The sequence below is a fragment of the Stegastes partitus genome, unplaced genomic scaffold, assembly GCF_000690725.1.
Source record: "Stegastes partitus isolate 25-593 unplaced genomic scaffold, Stegastes_partitus-1.0.2 Scaffold1244, whole genome shotgun sequence".
In the NCBI taxonomy this organism is placed as follows: Eukaryota; Metazoa; Chordata; class Actinopteri; family Pomacentridae; genus Stegastes; species Stegastes partitus.
In genome coordinates, this window is record NW_007578975.1 from 142795 (window position 1) to 161175 (window position 18381).

The following is an 18381-nucleotide window of genomic DNA, read 5'->3' on the forward strand; positions in this document are numbered from 1 at the left end:
TTGTGTCTGCAGATCCTCCTGATCCTCCAACAAGGCTGAAGATCCAGAGTGTCAGGAAGGGTACGGTGACTTTGACCTGGAAGGCTCCAAAGAACGATGGTGGTTCCCCCGTCACCCACTACAGCGTTGACTTGCTCTGTTGGGATGCCAGCGGCACCCAGAAGGAGTCATGGAGGAGGTAAAGTTTCATCTGAGGGGCCCTCATGTGTCCTCCTGGTTCTACTAACTGGGACTCGGGATGGGAGCCAAGTCAGTCCAGATCCAAAGAATATCTCTACAGCGTCTTGCTGGAACCAGGGAATATCTGCATTTTATGCAGATATTCTCACAAACTGACCACAAACACAAGCCTGTGTTTAAATTTCAAACATAACCAGGTTTTTATAAGATCTTGGTGTGTTTGTGAATTTAAACCAAACGCCTTTAGTCCAACGTTTCTGTTTTGTTGTCACCTGCAGTTATACTGTTTGTCCTGCAGGTGTAACAGGAGAGACGTGGACACGACCACCTTCAAGGTGGAGGACCTGACCGAGGGAGACGAGTACGAGTTCAGAGTGGTGGCTTACAATGAGGCTGGAGCCAGCCGACCTTCAACCACTGCTGGGCCCATCCTTATCCAGGACCAGACCTGTAAGACCAGAAATCTGAGCAGCCTCGAGTCCTTATTCTGCCCTTTGTGTTTGATTAGGTTTACTGACCAACATTGCCCGGCTTTGATAGACCAATCAGAGCAGACTGGCCTTTCAAGAAGCAGGCCTTAAAGAGACAGGAGCTAGAATGGAGCATTTCAGACAGAGGACGAGCGGCAGCAATATATGAGGAAAATAAGAACAAACATGAACATCAAACCAAGTACACAGATTCTAGTAGACACAAAAAATACAATTACACACCTGTAAAATATCAGGATATGGAGTCTTTAATAAAGCACACGGGAGAGTGGGATTATGGGTCTGAAAGTCAGGATATTTCCCCCTCTGCACAGATTTGGATCAGTCTGTAGTACTGACACATAACTACTTTAGGTAGAGGCAAAACAAAATTGCTGAAATACTTCTTTAACACAAACATACTTTGAATTTTTTTCATTGCACTCAACTGAGTTTTTTTCTCTTTCTGCCTTGCAGGCGCTCCGTCCATTGAGCTGAAGGAGTTCATGGAGGTCGAGCAGGGCTCCGACATCAGCATCGTGGCCAAGCTCCGCGGCTGTCCCTTCCCAACGCTCACCTGGTACAAGGCTCCGCCCCACAAGTCCGACAACAAGGTAGAGGTTCAATATGACGAGCACATCAACAAGATCGTGTCGGACGACAGCTGCACGCTGCTCATTCAGCAAGGAAAACGTCCCGACACCGGCCTGTACACGCTGGTGGCCTCCAACAGCCTCGGCAAGGCGACCAAAGAGATGAGGCTTAACGTGCTCGGTAAGGCCAACACTTCGATCTCAGGTTTTACAGATTTCTCTTACCATGGAAGCTGTGTTTTATAAATTCTTCACAAACTAATTAAGCTGAGACCCGTTTCATCTGGTGATCAGCTCATCTATCATGTCGTATGCAGCATCAGCGTGTGAAACAGCTTTCTTCATGTTACAGTTTCACATTTTTTTTAATATTCAGTCCTTTTACTGATAGTGGACAGGATAAGAAATGCTCTGGAAACTCCTGCAAAACCTGTAGTTTGTTGCTCTTTGTACAAAACCACTGTCAGATGTATTTGTATTATTTAAAAACTTCTAAACGGTTTCAAAGACATATCAGCCCAACACATTTTCACCACATACAAAGTTTAATGTCTTCCTTTGCTTAAACAGATTTCCAATAAGAATTATGAAACATGGACTCAGAGCTAGGATTCACCACAAGAACTTCAGATATTCTAATCTTGCTGGTTTTTTTGTGTGTCTTCAGGCCGTCCTGGTCCTCCTTCTGCTCCTATTAAGTTTGAGGAGATCGGAGCAGACAAGATTACGATCTCCTGGCTGCCGCCGAAGGATGACGGTGGCTCCAAAGTCACAAACTATGTCATCTGGAGGCGGGTGGCCAACAGGAAGACCTGGGTGCCTGTAACAAATGAGCCCAAAGATCGCATCTGGACCGTGGAGAACCTGATGGAAGGACACGAGTATGTGTTCCGCATAATGGCGCAGAACAAGTACGGTGTCGGAGAACCACTGGACAGCGAGCCTGAGATCGCTCGAAACCTCTGCAGTGAGTTCAACTTCCTGACCGGCATCATCAGAGCATCAAATCATTCCAACAGTCTACCTGTTAACAGGACAGATTATTTTAGATTTGTTCTACAACCATTAATCAGTTCGTGGTCAACTATTGAATTTTTCACCGGCTTTTTTTTGACAAAGTCAAAAAAATTGTAATTCAGAAAATACTTGGAATTCTAACATTTCTAAAATCTGGTGAATATGTTCTGAGACCTGCTTTAATGCTGTGTTTCATCGTCTGACCAGGGCTGGATGGTAGATGTTAGTGTCAGCATGTTAGTCATGATACCTTATTCAAGTTTCTTGAGGACATCTTCAAGAACCTAAAAGAAAAGTCCAGTTGGCTTTTACTGAACTTCTGAACTTCTGCTGGACTTCTCTTTTAGGTTCCCAGGAATACCATGACCTGAATGACTGAGTGAATCGACGCATTATTAATGTTGTTTTATACATCTGTCTGTGTGTTTGTGCCTTTATTTGAAACTGACAATTGCAATCCTCTCACCTGTCCGTCCTCATGCAGCCGTCCCTGGTCAGTGTGAGAAGCCGACAGTCACCAACATCACCATGGACTCCATGACCGTTGGGTGGGAGGAGCCAGAGGACGATGGCGGCAGCCCGATCACCGGCTATTGGCTGGAGCGCAAAGAGACAACAGGCAAACGTTGGACCCGCGTTACCCGTGACCCCATCCGTCCCATGGGCCTGGGCGAGTCATTCGTGGTAAGCGGGCTCATCGAGGGCTCCCAGTACTTGTTCAGAGTCTGCGCCATCAACGCCGCTGGGCCTGGACTCAGCAGCCCACCCACAGATCCCATCTTCGCCAGAGACCCCATCTGTAAGAGCTACATTCTGATATCATCACAGTTGATATTTTATACACATGGAGCAGGATGTTAACCACCTGTTATCGTCTTCCATAGCCCCACCCTCTCCTCCTACTCCGAAGATTTCTGATTGGACGAGGTCTACAGTGGACCTGGAGTGGATCCCACCACTGAAGGACGGAGGCTCCAAGATCATTGGCTACTGGGTGGAGTACAAGGAGGAGGGCACCGAGGCCTGGGTCAAGGTGAGAGCCACCTGACACGATCTTACAAAAGTCTGAAAATATGACTTTAATGAATCAACAAAGAGCAAACAGGCAGGACTGTGGAGAGCAGATGCTCACACACCTTGACAAACTTTCTTAGAAACCTGCCATTTCTATCAGACTAAACCTTTCAAAGATTGATCACTCTATCAATTACTCAGTTTCAGAAATGTTCCGTTGCCAAGAGTGATCCTAGAAACTCACACATTTGTGTCTTTCAGGCCAAGGACACAGAAACTCGTGGCACCCGGTTGGTGATTGCTGGTTTAAAGACTGGTGGTCAGTACAGGTTCAGAGTGACTGCCTTCAACGCTGCCGGTAACGGTGAGCCTGGTGAAGTCCCAGAGGTGCTCGAGGTCAACGACAGAACCAGTGAGTTAGTCTGGAAGTCTCCCAGTGATTACCTCAAAGATGAATACAACCACCAAGCCAGGCTGTAATGTTGTGTTTCTGTTTTCTAGTTGCTCCTGAAGTTGATCTGGATGCCTCTGTGAAGGAGAGAATGGTGGTTCACGCTGGTGGCGTGATCCGCATTATTGCCTATGTATCTGGCCAACCTACCCCTGATGTCACCTGGAGCAGAGATGGAGCTGCACTGCCTCCTGAGGCTAAAGTGGAAACAACGTCCATCAGCTCGTCTCTGGTCATCAAACCCTGCATTAGGAGACACCTTGGAATCTACACTTTGACTGCCAAAAATGCCGGAGGGGAGAAGACGAAGAATGTCACCGTGGAAGTTCTCGGTAAGACACAGTTTTTAAAAAATCTGAAAACCATGTAAAGACTGTTGTTCCTTTTTGTTAATCTCAGCTGTGTCGTCCCTCAGATGTCCCTGGGCCTGTAGGCATTCCCTTCATCGCAGAGAACCTAACTATCGACTCCTGCAAGCTCAACTGGTTCTTCCCTGAGAATGATGGCGGCTCTCCCATCAGCAACTACATTATTGAGAAGCGTGAAGCTGAGCGCAAGGCCTGGACCTCGCTCTCCTTCACTGCCAGCAGGCAGAACGCTGTGGCTCATGGCCTCACTCCCGGAAAGGCCTACTTCTTTAGAGTGGCCGCTGAGAATGCCATCGGCATTGGACCCTTCATGGAAACTGCAGCCGAGATCATCATCAAGGAACCAATCGGTTAGTTTAAGTAAACAAACATGGTGACTGCTGGTAGCACAAAGACATCACTGCAATAAAGATGAGAGGAAGAGGAGGTCCTGAATTCCCATGATCAGATATACAGCACATCAATGTTTGTGTTTCGTTCAGGTGTACCAGACCGCCCAGAGGAGCTCGAGGTCACCAAGGTTACCAAGGATTTGATCAGCGTCACCTGGAAGGCACCCAAGTTCGATGGTGGCTCCGAGATCACAATGTACATCCTGGAGGCACGCATGATCGGCAAAGACAAGTTCACCAGGCTGACGAAGGAGAGGCTGATGGAGAGGAAGTACACGTACGATGGCCTGAGGGAGGGCGACACCTATGAGTTCAGGGTCATTGCCGTCAACGAGGTTGGACCCGGAAAACCATCATTCTGCACCAAACCAATCACCTGCAAGGATGAACTGGGTGAGCTGTTTTCAGTGTTGTAACAGGCAGCAGTTAAAGTCTTTGAAAAGCAGTTTGTGTCTTTTATTTTCAGCTTTAAACATGTGGAGTTCACCATTTGTATCAGCAGTACGTGGTCACCTGTAAAAGAAGCACGTCAGTAAAAAGTAAAATGAAAAAAAGGGAACCTAAAATAGACTCCTGTTGGATTCCACGGTTATTTCCCATCATGTCAGGCCTTCATTTATTTATACTTACTAAATGTTTTCACTAAGTAAAACAGTTCCTAAAAAAAAATCAAACATTCCTAAAGATGTGTCTTTTTTCCTCATTTATATAGTCAGAATAAAAGTGGAGTAATCATAAAAATACATTTATTGACCAAGAAAACAACAGACAAAAAGATGAGAGCAGTTTATTCACACAAATCCCCCAAACTTTCATGCTCTTAACATAAAAATAGTAGAAATAATAAGAGAATCCTTTATGTATTATGTCCTTGGACTTTGCCTCCATTTTTCATCTTTGCAGAGCCACCAACCATCGAGCTGGACTTCCGCGATAAGATCATCATTCGTGTGGGCGAGAGCTGCCTGCTGCAGGGCCGCTACACCGGCAAACCCTCTCCGTCCATTGTGTGGTACCGAGATGATGAAGAGCTTAAGGCCGACAAACACATCATGTTCAAGAACACGCTGACTACCATGTCGCTGGGCCTGATGAAGGCTCAGCGTGAGCACAGCGGCAGATATGTTGTGGTTGTGGAGAACAGTACTGGATCCAGGAAGGGCGTCTGTAATGTCACGGTTGTAGGTACGGAGACTGTACTGTGCAGAGCTGAAAACCTGTAGTCTTCAAATCATTGCAGGCAAGTTTGTTTCTAACACATACACCTGATGACTTTTTAATCATTGCTTTCATCCCTGCAGATCGCCCGACTCCTCCTGTTGGCCCCGTGGTGTTTGAGGAGGTGCACAGGGAGTACATGGTAATCTCCTGGAAGCCTCCTTTGGACAGCGGTGGCGTTGATGTCTCCAACTACATCATCGAGAAGAGAGACACCAACAGAGATGCCTGGACCACAGTAACATCCGCCACAACCAAGACCACCTGCAAGGTAGGTCCATCTGACTGTGGTCATGGGTTCTAAGATCCAGTGGATAGGGTTTTCTGAGGGTCAGATATATGAAGATGTTTTGGTTTCTTTTCTCAGATCCCCAAGCTGACGGAGGGCAGGGAGTACATCATGAGAATCTCTGCTGAGAACATGTATGGCATCAGTGACCCTCTGGAGTCTGAGGAGATGAGAGCCAAAGATCTCTTTAGTAAGTTCTGGTCACCATTAAAACAGAAAGCCAAGTGATTTAACCCGCTGCAAAGATCAGTCTCCGTGGATAGGCTAATAAAAGAAAATGGATTGAGTTTTGCCAGTAATTTACCCTAAATAGTTGGTCATTATTTCCAAAGATTAGAGCCAAACTTTTCTGAATAAACCAATTAAAAACAATTCAGTGTAAATGAAATGTGTATATTTCAAGCATTACATTCATAAAGAAATATAACCTGTTTTTTTTGCCCCTGCAGGAGTCCCTGAGGCCCCTGAGATGCCAACAGTCAGGGAGGTGTACGCCACCAACGCTCTGGTGCTCTGGACTCGGCCTCGTGATGGTGGGAAGCCCATCACCAACTATATCCTGGAGAAGAAGGAGACTGGAGCCAAAAGGTGGTCCAGAGCTACCAGAGACCCACTGTACCCGGCCACTCAGTACCGAGTCCAGGACCTGGTAGAGGGCTGCGAGTACGAGTTCAGGGTGATGGCTGAGAATGAACTGGGAACTGGAGATCCCAGTGTCCCCTCCAAACCCATCCTTGCCAAGGATCCCATTGGTCAGTGTGACATTAAACCACCAAAATATAATTGTCACCATGTCTTTATTATTTAAGATTTGTTTATCCATAAATGGTTAGGACTCAGGTTGTTAGTGGTAAACTGTAAATCAATAAATTGCTGCTAATATTTTAAATGATTACAAATATATTAACTGGTAGGGCAGAAGACGAATCACTTGAATGTCAGAAAATGCATTGTAGGTTAACAGTAGTGCCTGGTTGTTACACCAGGTGAAGCTTATTGTTTAATACTGTAGCAAACAGATGAGGCAGTCACAAACACTATGAGCAGTTCTTGCTGTAGAGCAGAGGGCATTGTGGGGGTTTTGCTGGTAAAGGACACCATGATAAAGACTTGTGTCATCATTATTGGCTACCAGGATAATGTTTGCATGGCCTACTGGTACATGTAACAAAGCCATTTCAGTTGCCTATGTCATGTTTTGTTGTCACAAAGAGCGATATTAACATTTTGTGTAACACCCACTGTACTCAGTTTGTGTTGATTTAGTGATGATTAATTGAGAACACTCAGATTATCAGTAAAGAAAACTGTCCAAAATATGCATCCCTAATAGGGACAGGTTTCAACCGACTGACTCCTCTTTCCCCTCACAGTGCAGCCCAGCCCTCCAGTTACACCTGAGGCCTACGATAAGACCAAGGACTCTGTCAGCCTGAAGTGGCAGATGCCACGCCACGATGGAAAGGGCAGAATCTTTGGTTACATAGTTGAGTACCAGAAGCCTGGTGGTGTGGAGTGGACTCAGGCCAACGAAACCCCAGAGCAGTGCCCTGACCTCCACTATGTGGTGAAGGGTTTGGCTGATGGACAGGACTACAACTTCAGGATCTTTACCGTCAATGCTGCTGGCAGATCTGACCCGTCCTATGTTAAACAGACCGTCAAAGTCCACGACAGACATGGTAAAGGGATTACTTACAACTCTAACTTTAGCTCATCATAATGATTTTGAAAAACATTTCCTTCCAAAAAAACTATAAAACATGTTTTGCTGAGTTTGCAACCACAGTATGTAATATGATAAATGGTCTGCAATCATAAAGCTCTTAATGGTCCTCAAGCACTTTACACTGTGTTTCTCATTCACACACCAGTGGTGACAGAGCTGTCATGCAAGGTGCCTGCCTGCAATCTGAAGCAACTTTGGGTTCAGTGTCTTGCCCAAGGTCACTTCAACAGGAGGAGGGGTGGGGGTTTAATCCACCAACCTTGTGATTAGTGGACAACCTGCTCGACCACCTGAGCCTCAGCTGCTTGTATATCTACATGTCAAACTCAAATCCACTAAAGTCAGTGAATTTCTTGTTTCCCTCCACAGAGGAGCCAGAGTTGCTGCTGGATGCCAACATGGCACGTGACCACCTGGCAATGCTAGGCACTGACATTACCCTCAGTGCCACCATTAAGGGCGTACCAACTCCCACTGTCAGCTGGAAGAAGAACGATGGAGATGTTCCTTCTCATATCACTGTCGCCGTTACCGCCTCTGGCAGCAAGGTGTTCATCCCCAAGTGCGTCCGTGCAGACTCTGGCAATTACACCATCACTGTGGAGAACTCTGCTGGAAAGAAATCAGCAACCGTTGCTGTTCTCGTGCTGAGTAATTGAGACGTTCACCGACACATAGAATAAATTATCAAATTCAGAACACATGAGAGTGTTCCTCTAATCCACTTGTGTCTCCACCAGATAAGCCCTCTCCTCCCAGAGACTTGATGATCTCTGAGGTGACCAGCGAGTCTGCCTACCTGACATGGAAAGCTCCAGAGGACAACGGCGGTGCTGTCATCTCCCACTATGTTGTGCAGAAGAAGGATGTTGCTGCAGAGCAGTGGGTGCCTGTTGCTCCAGCCAATAAGAAGCTGAGTCTGATGGCCATGTACCTGATGGAGGGAATTCAGTACCTGTTCAGGGTGGCTGCTGAGAACCAGTTTGGCAGGAGTGATTTTGTTATGACCAAGACACCCATCAAGGCTATGGATCCTCTCTGTGAGTAAAAGTTTAACGTTATTTATTTTAAAATAATGAGGGTCTTTCAGTAATTTGCTATATCATCTGTAGAAATAGTCTGAAATTTAATCCACTAATAATGAGCAATTGTTTTTCTTTTTGTGAATGCCTTTCAGATCCTCCTGGCCCACCCAAGAACCTGCATCATACTGATGCAGATAAGACAGAGGTGTGGTTAGCATGGGAATGGCCTGACCGCACTGGAGGAAGTGAAATTACCGGCTTCATCGTGGAGCACCAGGAAGAAGGACAGACTGACTGGGTCACCTTCAAGACCGTGAGCAATAACCACAGCCACGTCACTGGTCTTGTGGAGGGCAAGACTTACCGCTTCAGGGTCAAAGCTCAGAACGCAATTGGTGTGAGCCGTCCTGACACCAGTGTTCCCGTCACTTGCCAGGAGAAGACATGTAAGATTCTTATGGGGTTATTTTTTTGTGAATGCTACTCTTGATCTCATTTACAGGCCTGAAAACATGCTTATACTGTTGCTGTGTTTTTTCCTTTCAGTGCCACCTACTATTGAAGTTGATGTGAAACTTATCGAAGGTCTTGTTGTCAAAGCTGGCAGCACTATTGCTCTTCCAGCCAAAATGACAGGTATCCCCATTCCCTCTGCCAAATGGATGAGCGATGGCAAGGAGCTCGCATCTGAGGGCCGCTATCATATTGAGACTGCTGGATCCTCAACCATCCTCAGTATCCCTGAGAGCCAGAGAGGAGACACTGGAGAGTACATCCTCACTGTGTCCAATCCTGCAGGCAGCAAGACCGTTGCCCTTCATGTCACCGTGTTGGATCTTCCAGGTCCCCCCATTGGACCTATCAACATCTTGGAGGTCACCCCTGATCACATGATGATCCAATGGAGGGCACCCAAGGATGATGGTGGCACGCCCCTCACCAACTATGTGGTGGAGAAGAAGGATGTGAAGAAGCCATGGGAGCCCTGGTCTGTTGTGAGCTCCGGTGGCATCAGCACCAAGGCCAAAGTGTCCAGACTGGAGAAGGGCCGTGAATACATCGTCCGTGTTCGTGCAGAAAACAAGATTGGCATTGGTGCTGGGCTTGAAAGTCCTCCAACTATTGCCAAACACATGTTCAACCCTCCTGGTCCACCAGGCCCACCAGAGTGTTCAGATATCACAGAGAATGCTGTAACAGTGGAATGGGCCTTGCCTGAGTACGATGGAGGAAGCCCCATCAGTGGCTACGTGATTGAACGCAGAGAAATGACCGGAAAGTGGATCAGAGTCAACAAAACTCCTGTACTGGACCTCAGATACAGAGTCTCTGGCCTGTTTGAAGGCAATAGTTATGAGTTCAGAGTGTTTGCTGAAAACATTGCTGGCATCAGTGAGCCTTCTCTCACCTCTGACCCCATTAAGGCCACTCGTGCCATCACAAAACCTGGACCCCCAGGCAATCCAAAGCTTAAGGACTGGAGTAAATCCTATGCAGACATCTGCTGGACCAAGCCTACCAGAGACGGAGGCAGTCCCATTCTAGGCTATGTCGTGGAGGCTCAGAAGTCAGGAAGTGCCCAGTGGGACAGAATCAACAAGGACCTCATCAAGATGTGTGCCTACAGAGTGCCAGGCCTCATTGAAGGACTGGAGTACAGAATACGCATCAGAGCCACCAACAAGGTCGGAGACAGTGAACCCAGGGAGCTGGCTGAGACCATCCTCGCAAAGGACATCCTGGTGCCCCCTGAAGTTGTTGTGGATGTGTCCTGCCGTGACTCTCTGACACTGAGGGCCGGTCAGATCATCAGTCTGATTACTAGAGTGAAAGGCAGACCGGATCCAGAGATCACATGGACCAAGGATGCCAGAGCCTTGTCCCGAGACAAGCGCACAGAGATGAACAACAACTACCCTCTGTGTGAGCTCGTCATCAATGATGCAGTCAGGTCAGACTATGGTAAATATGCCATTGTTGCCAAGAATAGCAGTGGGCAGGCACAGGCTACTATTATTGTCAATGTCCTGGACACACCAGGAGCCTGCCAGAACCTCAAAGTGGCCTATGTGACCAAAAACTCCTGTATGGTGTCCTGGGAGAACCCTGAGGACAATGGTGGTACTGAGATTACACAATACATAATTGAGTGCCGTCAGCCCAGCCAGAGAGGATGGACAGTGGTGTCGAGTGACTGCACAAAGCGTCTGATGAAGGCTCCTCTTTCTGAGGGTTGTGAGTACTTCTTCCGTGTCAGCGCTGAAAACAAGATTGGTGCTGGTCCACCCACTGAGACCAAGGCACCAGTGCTGGCAGTCGATCCCATTGAGAAGCCTGGTGAACCTATTGACTTCCAAATCTCTGAGATTGGCAAGACCTTCTGCTTCCTCAAGTGGAAGAAACCTGACTATGATGGTGGCAGTCGTAACCTGGCTTATCACGTTGAAAAGAAACCGAAGGAGGCTGAGGAGTGGGAGCGAATTCACAAGGGAGCCATCAAAGAGACCTACTTCATGGCTGACAGGTGCATCGAAAACCAGATATACCAGTTCAGAGTTCAGACAAAGAATGAGGGAGGTGAGAGCAACTGGGTTACCACAGCTGAAGTCCTGGTTAAGGAACAGCTGGTGGAGCCTGAGGTCAAGATTAAGCTGGATGGAACCCTTGTGGTGAAGGCAGGCGATTCCATTCCTATCGAGGCAATGGTGAAGGGCAAACCCCAGCCTGATGTCAAATGGACCAAGGATGAGGGCACAGAGGAGATCAGAAAGGGTCCCAGGCTTCAGATTGAAACTGGTGCAGACTTCTCTAAGCTGCTTGTTACTGGCGCCAGGCGCACTGACAGCGGCAAATACGTTGTTACTGCCTCCAACAGTGCAGGAACCTGTGCTGCTCATGCTACAGTCAATGTACTGGATAGACCTGGCCCCATCAGGGATCTTAAAGTGTCTGGTATCACCATTGACAGGTGCATTCTGACCTGGGAAGTCCCAGAAGACAATGGTGGCTGTGATATTTACAACTACATCATTGAGAAATGTGAGACCAAGAGGGGAGTCTGGTCAGTCCACTCCAATGCTGTCATCACCAACAAGGCTAATGTCACTCGTCTGATTGAGGGCAATGAGTATATCTTCAGAGTCCGTGCTGAAAATAAGATGGGTCCTGGACCTGCAGTACAAAGTGAGGCCATTGTTGCTGGCACCCAGTTCAGCGTACCTGATGCTCCTGAAACACCAGAAGTCACCAAGATCACCAAGGAGGAAATGACTGTGCAGTGGTCAGAGCCAGAAAAAGATGGCGGAAAGCCCATTATAGGATATCTGCTGGAGAAGAGAGAGGAGCACGGAGTCAGGTGGTCTCCTGTCAACAAAGATCCGATCCCTTCAACTCGTTTCACAGTTACTGGACTGCTGCCCCTCCACGACTACCAGTACAGAGTCAAGGCCGTGAATGAAATTGGCACTGGCAGCCCCAGCAAAGCTTCACGTGCCATCACTGCAAAGGATGCTATTGGTATGTTAGGACAATATCTACGTTGTGTGTAATATTGTTACTATAGATCACACCAATTTCTTCACACACGCTTACGTCTTTTTACAGAGCCTCCTGCACCTCCCACTAACCTGAAGGTGTTGGACAGCACCAAATCCACCTTCACTCTGGGCTGGACTAAGCCGGTGTCTGATGGTGGAGCTCCGCTCATTGGCTACGTGGTGGAAATGAGAGCACAGGGAACTGCCAAGAAGGGAGACGATGGCTGGAAGAGATGTAATGTGGCAGCTCAGCTTGTCGTGTGCGAGTTTACAGTCACAAGTCTGGATGAGAAGCTTGTGTATGAATTCAGAGTGTCTGCCCAGAACCAGGTGGGCATGAGCCTGCCTTGCGACTTGGAGGGTGCTGTGATCCCCAAGGAGATTCTAGGTGAGGACTTCATTGAATTTTAGATCCTTTAACATTAGGCTGTAGTTTGTGCTCATGATGTCAAGTAAACACTTACACTGTTTCTCCCAACAGAGGCGCCGGAGATTGATTTGGATGCCAATCTAAAACAGGGACTGACTGTAAGAGCTGGTTGTCCCATCAGACTCTGTGCCACCATCAGAGGCAGACCTCCTCCCAAGGTCACTTGGAGGAGGATGGGTATCGATAACGTGGTGAGGAAGGGTAAAGTGGACATTATCGACACTATGACCTTCCTGGTCATTCCTGACAGCACCCGTGACGACTCTGGAAAATACTGCCTGACTCTGCGGAGCCCTGCGGGAGAGAAAGCTGTGTTTGTCACTGTCAAGGTTTTAGGTGAGTCTTGGATTTCTTTATTTGTTTATCCTGCTCAAAAACTGTTCCTAAGTGCTGGTTTCAAAGGAATCTGAGCAAAACTTAGGATTTGTTGGGTTTTTCTAAGGTTTTCACCAAACTGTGTGAAGCGCCTCGCAATGGCATATATTATGAATTTGCGCAATGTAAATAAAGTTGAATTGTATTGAAAAATACTTAAAAATTACAAACAAACTCAATAAGAGTTTCAATGTATTTTTCCCTACAGACACTCCTGGACCTGTGATGAGCCTGGAAGCTACAGACATCAAACAGACATCCGCCAAGCTGTCCTGGAGTCCACCAGAGAACAACGGTGGCAGCGAGGTCACACACTACATCGTTGAGAAGCGTGAGGTCGACCGCAAGACATGGGCAACTGTGAAGGCCGAAGTTGCGGTGGATAAGGTTCCTTTCAAAGTCAGCAACCTAATGCCAGGCACTGAGTACTACTTCAGAGTCACAGCGGTCAATGAGTACGGCACTGGAGTTCCCAGAGTGTCCCCTACATCCTACCTGGCCTCGGATCCTGTCAGTACGTATCGTCTAATCAGCTAAATAATGTGACAGCTGCCCACTGTGCTCATCAGTCGTTTCATCAGTCATTAGAAGCACTTGAAATACTCAATACCATTTCCCTAAATAATACACACTTCAAGCTGGAGTACCTGCTTGCACCACCAGAAGGATCCTCTTACTGAGAGCAGAGAGCATTGTGGGAGTTCAGCTAGTAAGGGACCACCATGAAAAAATTTTCTCTGAGGCTGCACAAGTGTCAAATCAAGTTGGAATAACCAAGGACTGTGTTCTCATTTCCCAGGGACATGTAGAGCAGTCGTTGCTGTTGCTTCTTTAATGTGACTGTGTGACAACAGATGTGAACATAGAATCGGGCTTAGCTTTCTGCGAATACTGATGAATGAAAATTGCCAAAATCAGCCCTAATTACATTTTTAGGATTAGGTTCAGGACACCCCTAACTTGAACGTAATCATGTGATTTCCTGTTTCAGGTAAACCGGATCCTTGTCAGAAGATCGACGTTCTCGAGATCACTAAGAACAGCGCCCTGGTTGGCTGGGTGAAGCCCTTAAGTGACGGTGGTGCCAAGATCGATGGTTATGTGATTGAATACATTGAGGTCAAACCTCCTCCAGAGCCACCAGCACCTGTGGAGGTTTGTCATGTGACCACACTGATTCTCTTCTGTCAGTTTTTAGCTCTGTCAAACTGTATGTGCTAAAAGACTACCCCCACTATCATTTTATGTGTATATTTTGCAATTCAAGCGCTCTTCTTAGAATCTGAATCATCAATCTACAACCTCCCTCTATAACAGGTTCCTGAAGGAGAAGAAGCTCCTCCACCACCTCCACCTCCTCCTCCGGTAGAGGAGGAAGAGGACGCAGAACCTGAGAAAGAAGTGTGGAATGGCTACACCACAGTTAAAGGTTTGACAATCAGTGTCAGTGGTCTGAAGGAGGGCAAGAGGTACAGGTTCAGAGTGGCTGCCAAGAACATGATGGGCCAGAGCTCGTTCACTGAGACCAGAGAGCCGGTGGAGATCAAGGAGCAAATGTGTATGTCATCGTGTCTCAATAATAAGTGATCTTGCTTTACTTTTATGCATTTTAATTCATCCTTGCTATGTCCACTTATTTCATGATCAGGATTATTTTAAAACAGTGAACACTGATAACAGTAATGTGTAAGCTCCAGAGACAACACTAGACATTACCAGCATTTGTTACCTGCTGTCAGCTTCCTCACAAATAAGTCAAATTCTCTTGTTGTCACCTGCAGTGGAGCCAAAGATTGTCATGACAGAGATGGCAAGCGCCAAAGCTGGAGCCAAGCTCAGAGTTGAGGCACTGGTTTCAGGAAAACCTGCCCCGACCTGCAAATGGATGCGTGGTGAGGATGCCGTGGTCCCATCCAGCCGTCTGGCTGTGCATCAGTCCGGAAACATGTGTGTCCTGATCATCAAAGACGTGTCAAGGACTGACAGTGGAGAGTACAGCCTGGTGGCTGAGAACAGCTCTGCAAAGGTGTCCCAGGCTCTGAAGATCATCATCAGAGGTCAGTGTCCCACACAACATGATCATATGGGGAAAACAAATGAATTCACACACAGCTAACTTATTTTTTTCTTTGTGTATTTCAGACATCCCTGGTCCTCCTGAGGGCCCTGTGGAGATCAGTGACATTGACTCTGATGCCTGCTCCCTGTCCTGGAACAAACCACTGGAGGATGGAGGCAGCAATATCACCAACTACGTGGTGGAAAAATGCGATGTGAGCAGGGGCGACTGGGTGACTGCTGTATCTTCTTGCTCAAAGATCGGTTGCAGGCTGGGAAAGCTTATCCCAGGGAAGGAGTATGTGTTCCGCATACGTGCTGAGAACCGCTTTGGTGTGTCAGACCCCATTCAGTCTGACCGGATGGTCGCCAAGTTCCCCTTCGGTAAGTTTGAATGAAATGTTACATATATGATTTAGGTGGGCGCCCCTATAGCTCACCTGGTTGAGCGGGTGGCCCATAAACAGGGGCTATAGTTCCCCAATGCAGCGGTCGTGAGTTCGAATCCTGCTCACGACCCGTTGCTGCAGGTCTCTCCCCATTCTTCTCCCCCCTTTCCTGTCTCTCTCTACTGCTCTAAAATAAAGGCAAAAAAGCCCAATATATGTATATATGCTCTAGGTGTACATTTCTATCTAAAACTGAGCAGTGTTATTATTACAGGTCAGTATCTAATACAGAACACTAATTTTATCTGTCTTTGTCATTAGATGTTCCCAGCGAGCCGCTCAACTGTCGCATCAACAAGACCAACAAGGATTGCATGTTCGTGGCGTGGGATAAGCCCGAGAGTGACGGCGGCAGCCCCATCACAGGTTACTACATTGAGCGTAAGGAGAGGAACAGCCTGCTGTGGGTGAAGGCCAACGACACTGTCGTCCGCACCACCGAGTATCCATGTGCTGGTCTCATTGAGGGCCTGGAATACACTTTCAGAGTGTCTGCCATCAACCGTGCTGGCCAGGGCAAACCAAGCAAGAAGACTGACTTTGTCACTGCTAGAACACCAGTCGGTACGTTTGCCTCCAACACTTGTGCAACAAGCTTTATTTATTTAAATGTTTTGTTTTGTTTTTTTTTAACGTTAACTCATTTGTATTTTTGATGTCACAGACACTCCAGGCAAACCTGATATCCTGGATGTAACCAAGAATTCTGTCACTCTGGTTTGGACACGTCCCAAGAACGATGGTGGAAGCAAGATCATTGGCTACTATGTTGAGGCTATGCGAGTGCCAGGAGACACTTGGATACGCTGCAACACCAGCAGCCAGAATGTGCCAAGGGAGGAGTACACAGTGACCGGCTTGGAGAGAGACCTGCAGTACCAGTTCAGAGTAATTGCCAAGACTGCTGTGAACATGAGCAAACCCTCAGAGCCCACAGACCCAGTCCTGGTCTGTGCTGAGAACGGTGAGAGGTTTTGACTTAAAGGCCTTATGACCATGCTGATAAACCAATTTGTCTGAGCTGTGTAATTATTCATCTTATCTTCTCTAAATGCAGTTCCTCCACGGGTAGAGGTCAATGCCAGGATGCAGAAGGGTTTCAAAGTTAAGGCTGGAACAACACTCCTCCTGGAGGCTGAGGTTTTCGGTAAGCCCATGCCCAGAGTGACCTGGAAGAGAGGAGATGACAGCCTGAAGTCAGGTGAGGGCCAGGTAATCACCCAGCAAAGGAATCACTTCCAGCTGGAGATGACAGCTATTACCAAGGAGCACACAGCAACCTACACCATCGTGGCTGAGAACGCCAGCGGCTCCAAGACAGCTGAGATCCAAGTCACCGTCCTTGGTGAGTGTTATTGCTTTCCCATCACTGATGTCTCTACTGAGAAGCTGAAAGTTGTTTTCTGTCTACAGACTGTAGTCACATAAATTCTGTGTCTCCTTAGATGTGCCCGGTCCTCCTGCCAGTGCCAAATATGTCGAGGTGTTGGCAACCAGCATTAAGCTATCCTGGGAGCCTCCTCTGAAGGATGGTGGTGCCCCTATCACTAACTATATTATTGACAAGCGTGAGACCAGCAGAGCTGAGTGGGCCCAGGTCTCCTCCAAGGTCAAGGGCGATGTCCTTGAGTTCAACGTAGGGAAACTAATTGAAGGTCGTGAGTACCAGTTCCGAATCCGTGCTGAAAGCATGTGGGGAGTTGGAGACCCCCTGATCACCAACCCTGTCATCGCCAAGAACCCATTCAGTGAGTCACCACCAGCATTTTGTCTGAGTTCATACATGACATGATAACATTAACAGAAGTCAAAGATTTAAGCAGTCAGTGCAACTATTTAAGCATGGCCTGTGACAGAAGTGATTGTCACATGGTTGTAACATGTGGCGCCTCTTACTGTTTAATGAGGTGGAACACTGCAGCTCGTTTGCCTAAAATCCAGTTCCGTTTTTGCAAATGCAAGAGCCGTGGGAATGTTCATGTTCAAATCCAAATTGGTGAATGAGTAGTTTTAGGTAATTCAGTTGTGTCTTGTTTGAGTTTTGAGCAATGGGTCACCATGATGGAGACTCTCTGGTGGTTAATGGCTTCCAGCCAACATCCATGTAGCGTGGGATAAGCGGCATTCCTGGAGATCAATGTGTTGAGCGCTTGTTAAGTTAAGATGTCTTCACCGGGTTCATATTGTGCAAGTTTCTTAAAAACGGTTCTTGTAATTGATTTCAATATGTAGTTAAAATACCGGGTGTTTATGTATTCCTGACATTTCTCATGTAAGTCAGCTACATCTAAAGTAATTGCCCTCAGTTACAAATGGCGATATCAGCATACTGAAAACTGTCAACTGTATTTTGTTCATTTTGTGACTAGTCGATTATTGTTTGTTAATGTGTCTGATTACCTGTTAACAAAAAAGTGAAATACGGATCCGTCGTCTGAATTAAAACCTCTCCTGTGGTGTCACTTCCAGCTGTCCCTGGCCCATGTGAGGCCCCAGTCATCACCAACGTGTCCAAAGACCGTATGACAGTGAGCTGGAAGGAGCCTGCTGATGATGGAAAGTCCACCATCCTGGGCTACATGCTGGAAAAGAAAGAGAGCAAGGAGATGAACTGGACCAAGATGAACAGGAAGCCGATGACAGAAAGGACTCTGGAAGTTACTGGCCTCACAGAGGGAGCCGAGTATGAGTTCAGAGTCACTGCCGTTAATGTTGCCGGGCTCGGCAAACCCAGCGAGCCCTCTGCTGGTGCCACTGCAATGAATCCCATCAGTGAGTGCCAGCTTC

At 47.3% G+C, this 18381-nt stretch overlaps 1 protein-coding gene across 26 annotated transcripts in view; it reads left to right on the forward strand.

The window, feature by feature from the left end:
- Window positions 1–18381, forward strand: part of ttn.1 (titin, tandem duplicate 1) — a 180360-nt gene that overhangs the window by 109728 nt on the left and 52251 nt on the right. For all 26 annotated transcript variants that reach the window (XM_008297739.1, XM_008297748.1, XM_008297756.1 and 23 more), the window contains 31 exons: window positions 13–178; window positions 479–630; window positions 1128–1424; window positions 1911–2210; window positions 2745–3059; window positions 3145–3293; window positions 3536–3686; window positions 3776–4057; window positions 4141–4443; window positions 4576–4878; window positions 5389–5670; window positions 5787–5974; window positions 6071–6182; window positions 6442–6744; window positions 7366–7674; window positions 8091–8372; window positions 8462–8761; window positions 8899–9192; window positions 9293–12262; window positions 12350–12670; window positions 12764–13048; window positions 13296–13601; window positions 14079–14242; window positions 14405–14645; window positions 14869–15144; window positions 15230–15529; window positions 15856–16158; window positions 16259–16558; window positions 16652–16939; window positions 17040–17342; window positions 18064–18366. In XM_008297739.1, the coding sequence (XP_008295961.1) occupies window positions 13–178; window positions 479–630; window positions 1128–1424; window positions 1911–2210; window positions 2745–3059; window positions 3145–3293; window positions 3536–3686; window positions 3776–4057; window positions 4141–4443; window positions 4576–4878; window positions 5389–5670; window positions 5787–5974; window positions 6071–6182; window positions 6442–6744; window positions 7366–7674; window positions 8091–8372; window positions 8462–8761; window positions 8899–9192; window positions 9293–12262; window positions 12350–12670; window positions 12764–13048; window positions 13296–13601; window positions 14079–14242; window positions 14405–14645; window positions 14869–15144; window positions 15230–15529; window positions 15856–16158; window positions 16259–16558; window positions 16652–16939; window positions 17040–17342; window positions 18064–18366 (10848 nt within the window). The remainder of the gene's footprint in view (window positions 1–12; window positions 179–478; window positions 631–1127; window positions 1425–1910; window positions 2211–2744; window positions 3060–3144; window positions 3294–3535; window positions 3687–3775; window positions 4058–4140; window positions 4444–4575; window positions 4879–5388; window positions 5671–5786; window positions 5975–6070; window positions 6183–6441; window positions 6745–7365; window positions 7675–8090; window positions 8373–8461; window positions 8762–8898; window positions 9193–9292; window positions 12263–12349; window positions 12671–12763; window positions 13049–13295; window positions 13602–14078; window positions 14243–14404; window positions 14646–14868; window positions 15145–15229; window positions 15530–15855; window positions 16159–16258; window positions 16559–16651; window positions 16940–17039; window positions 17343–18063; window positions 18367–18381) is intronic.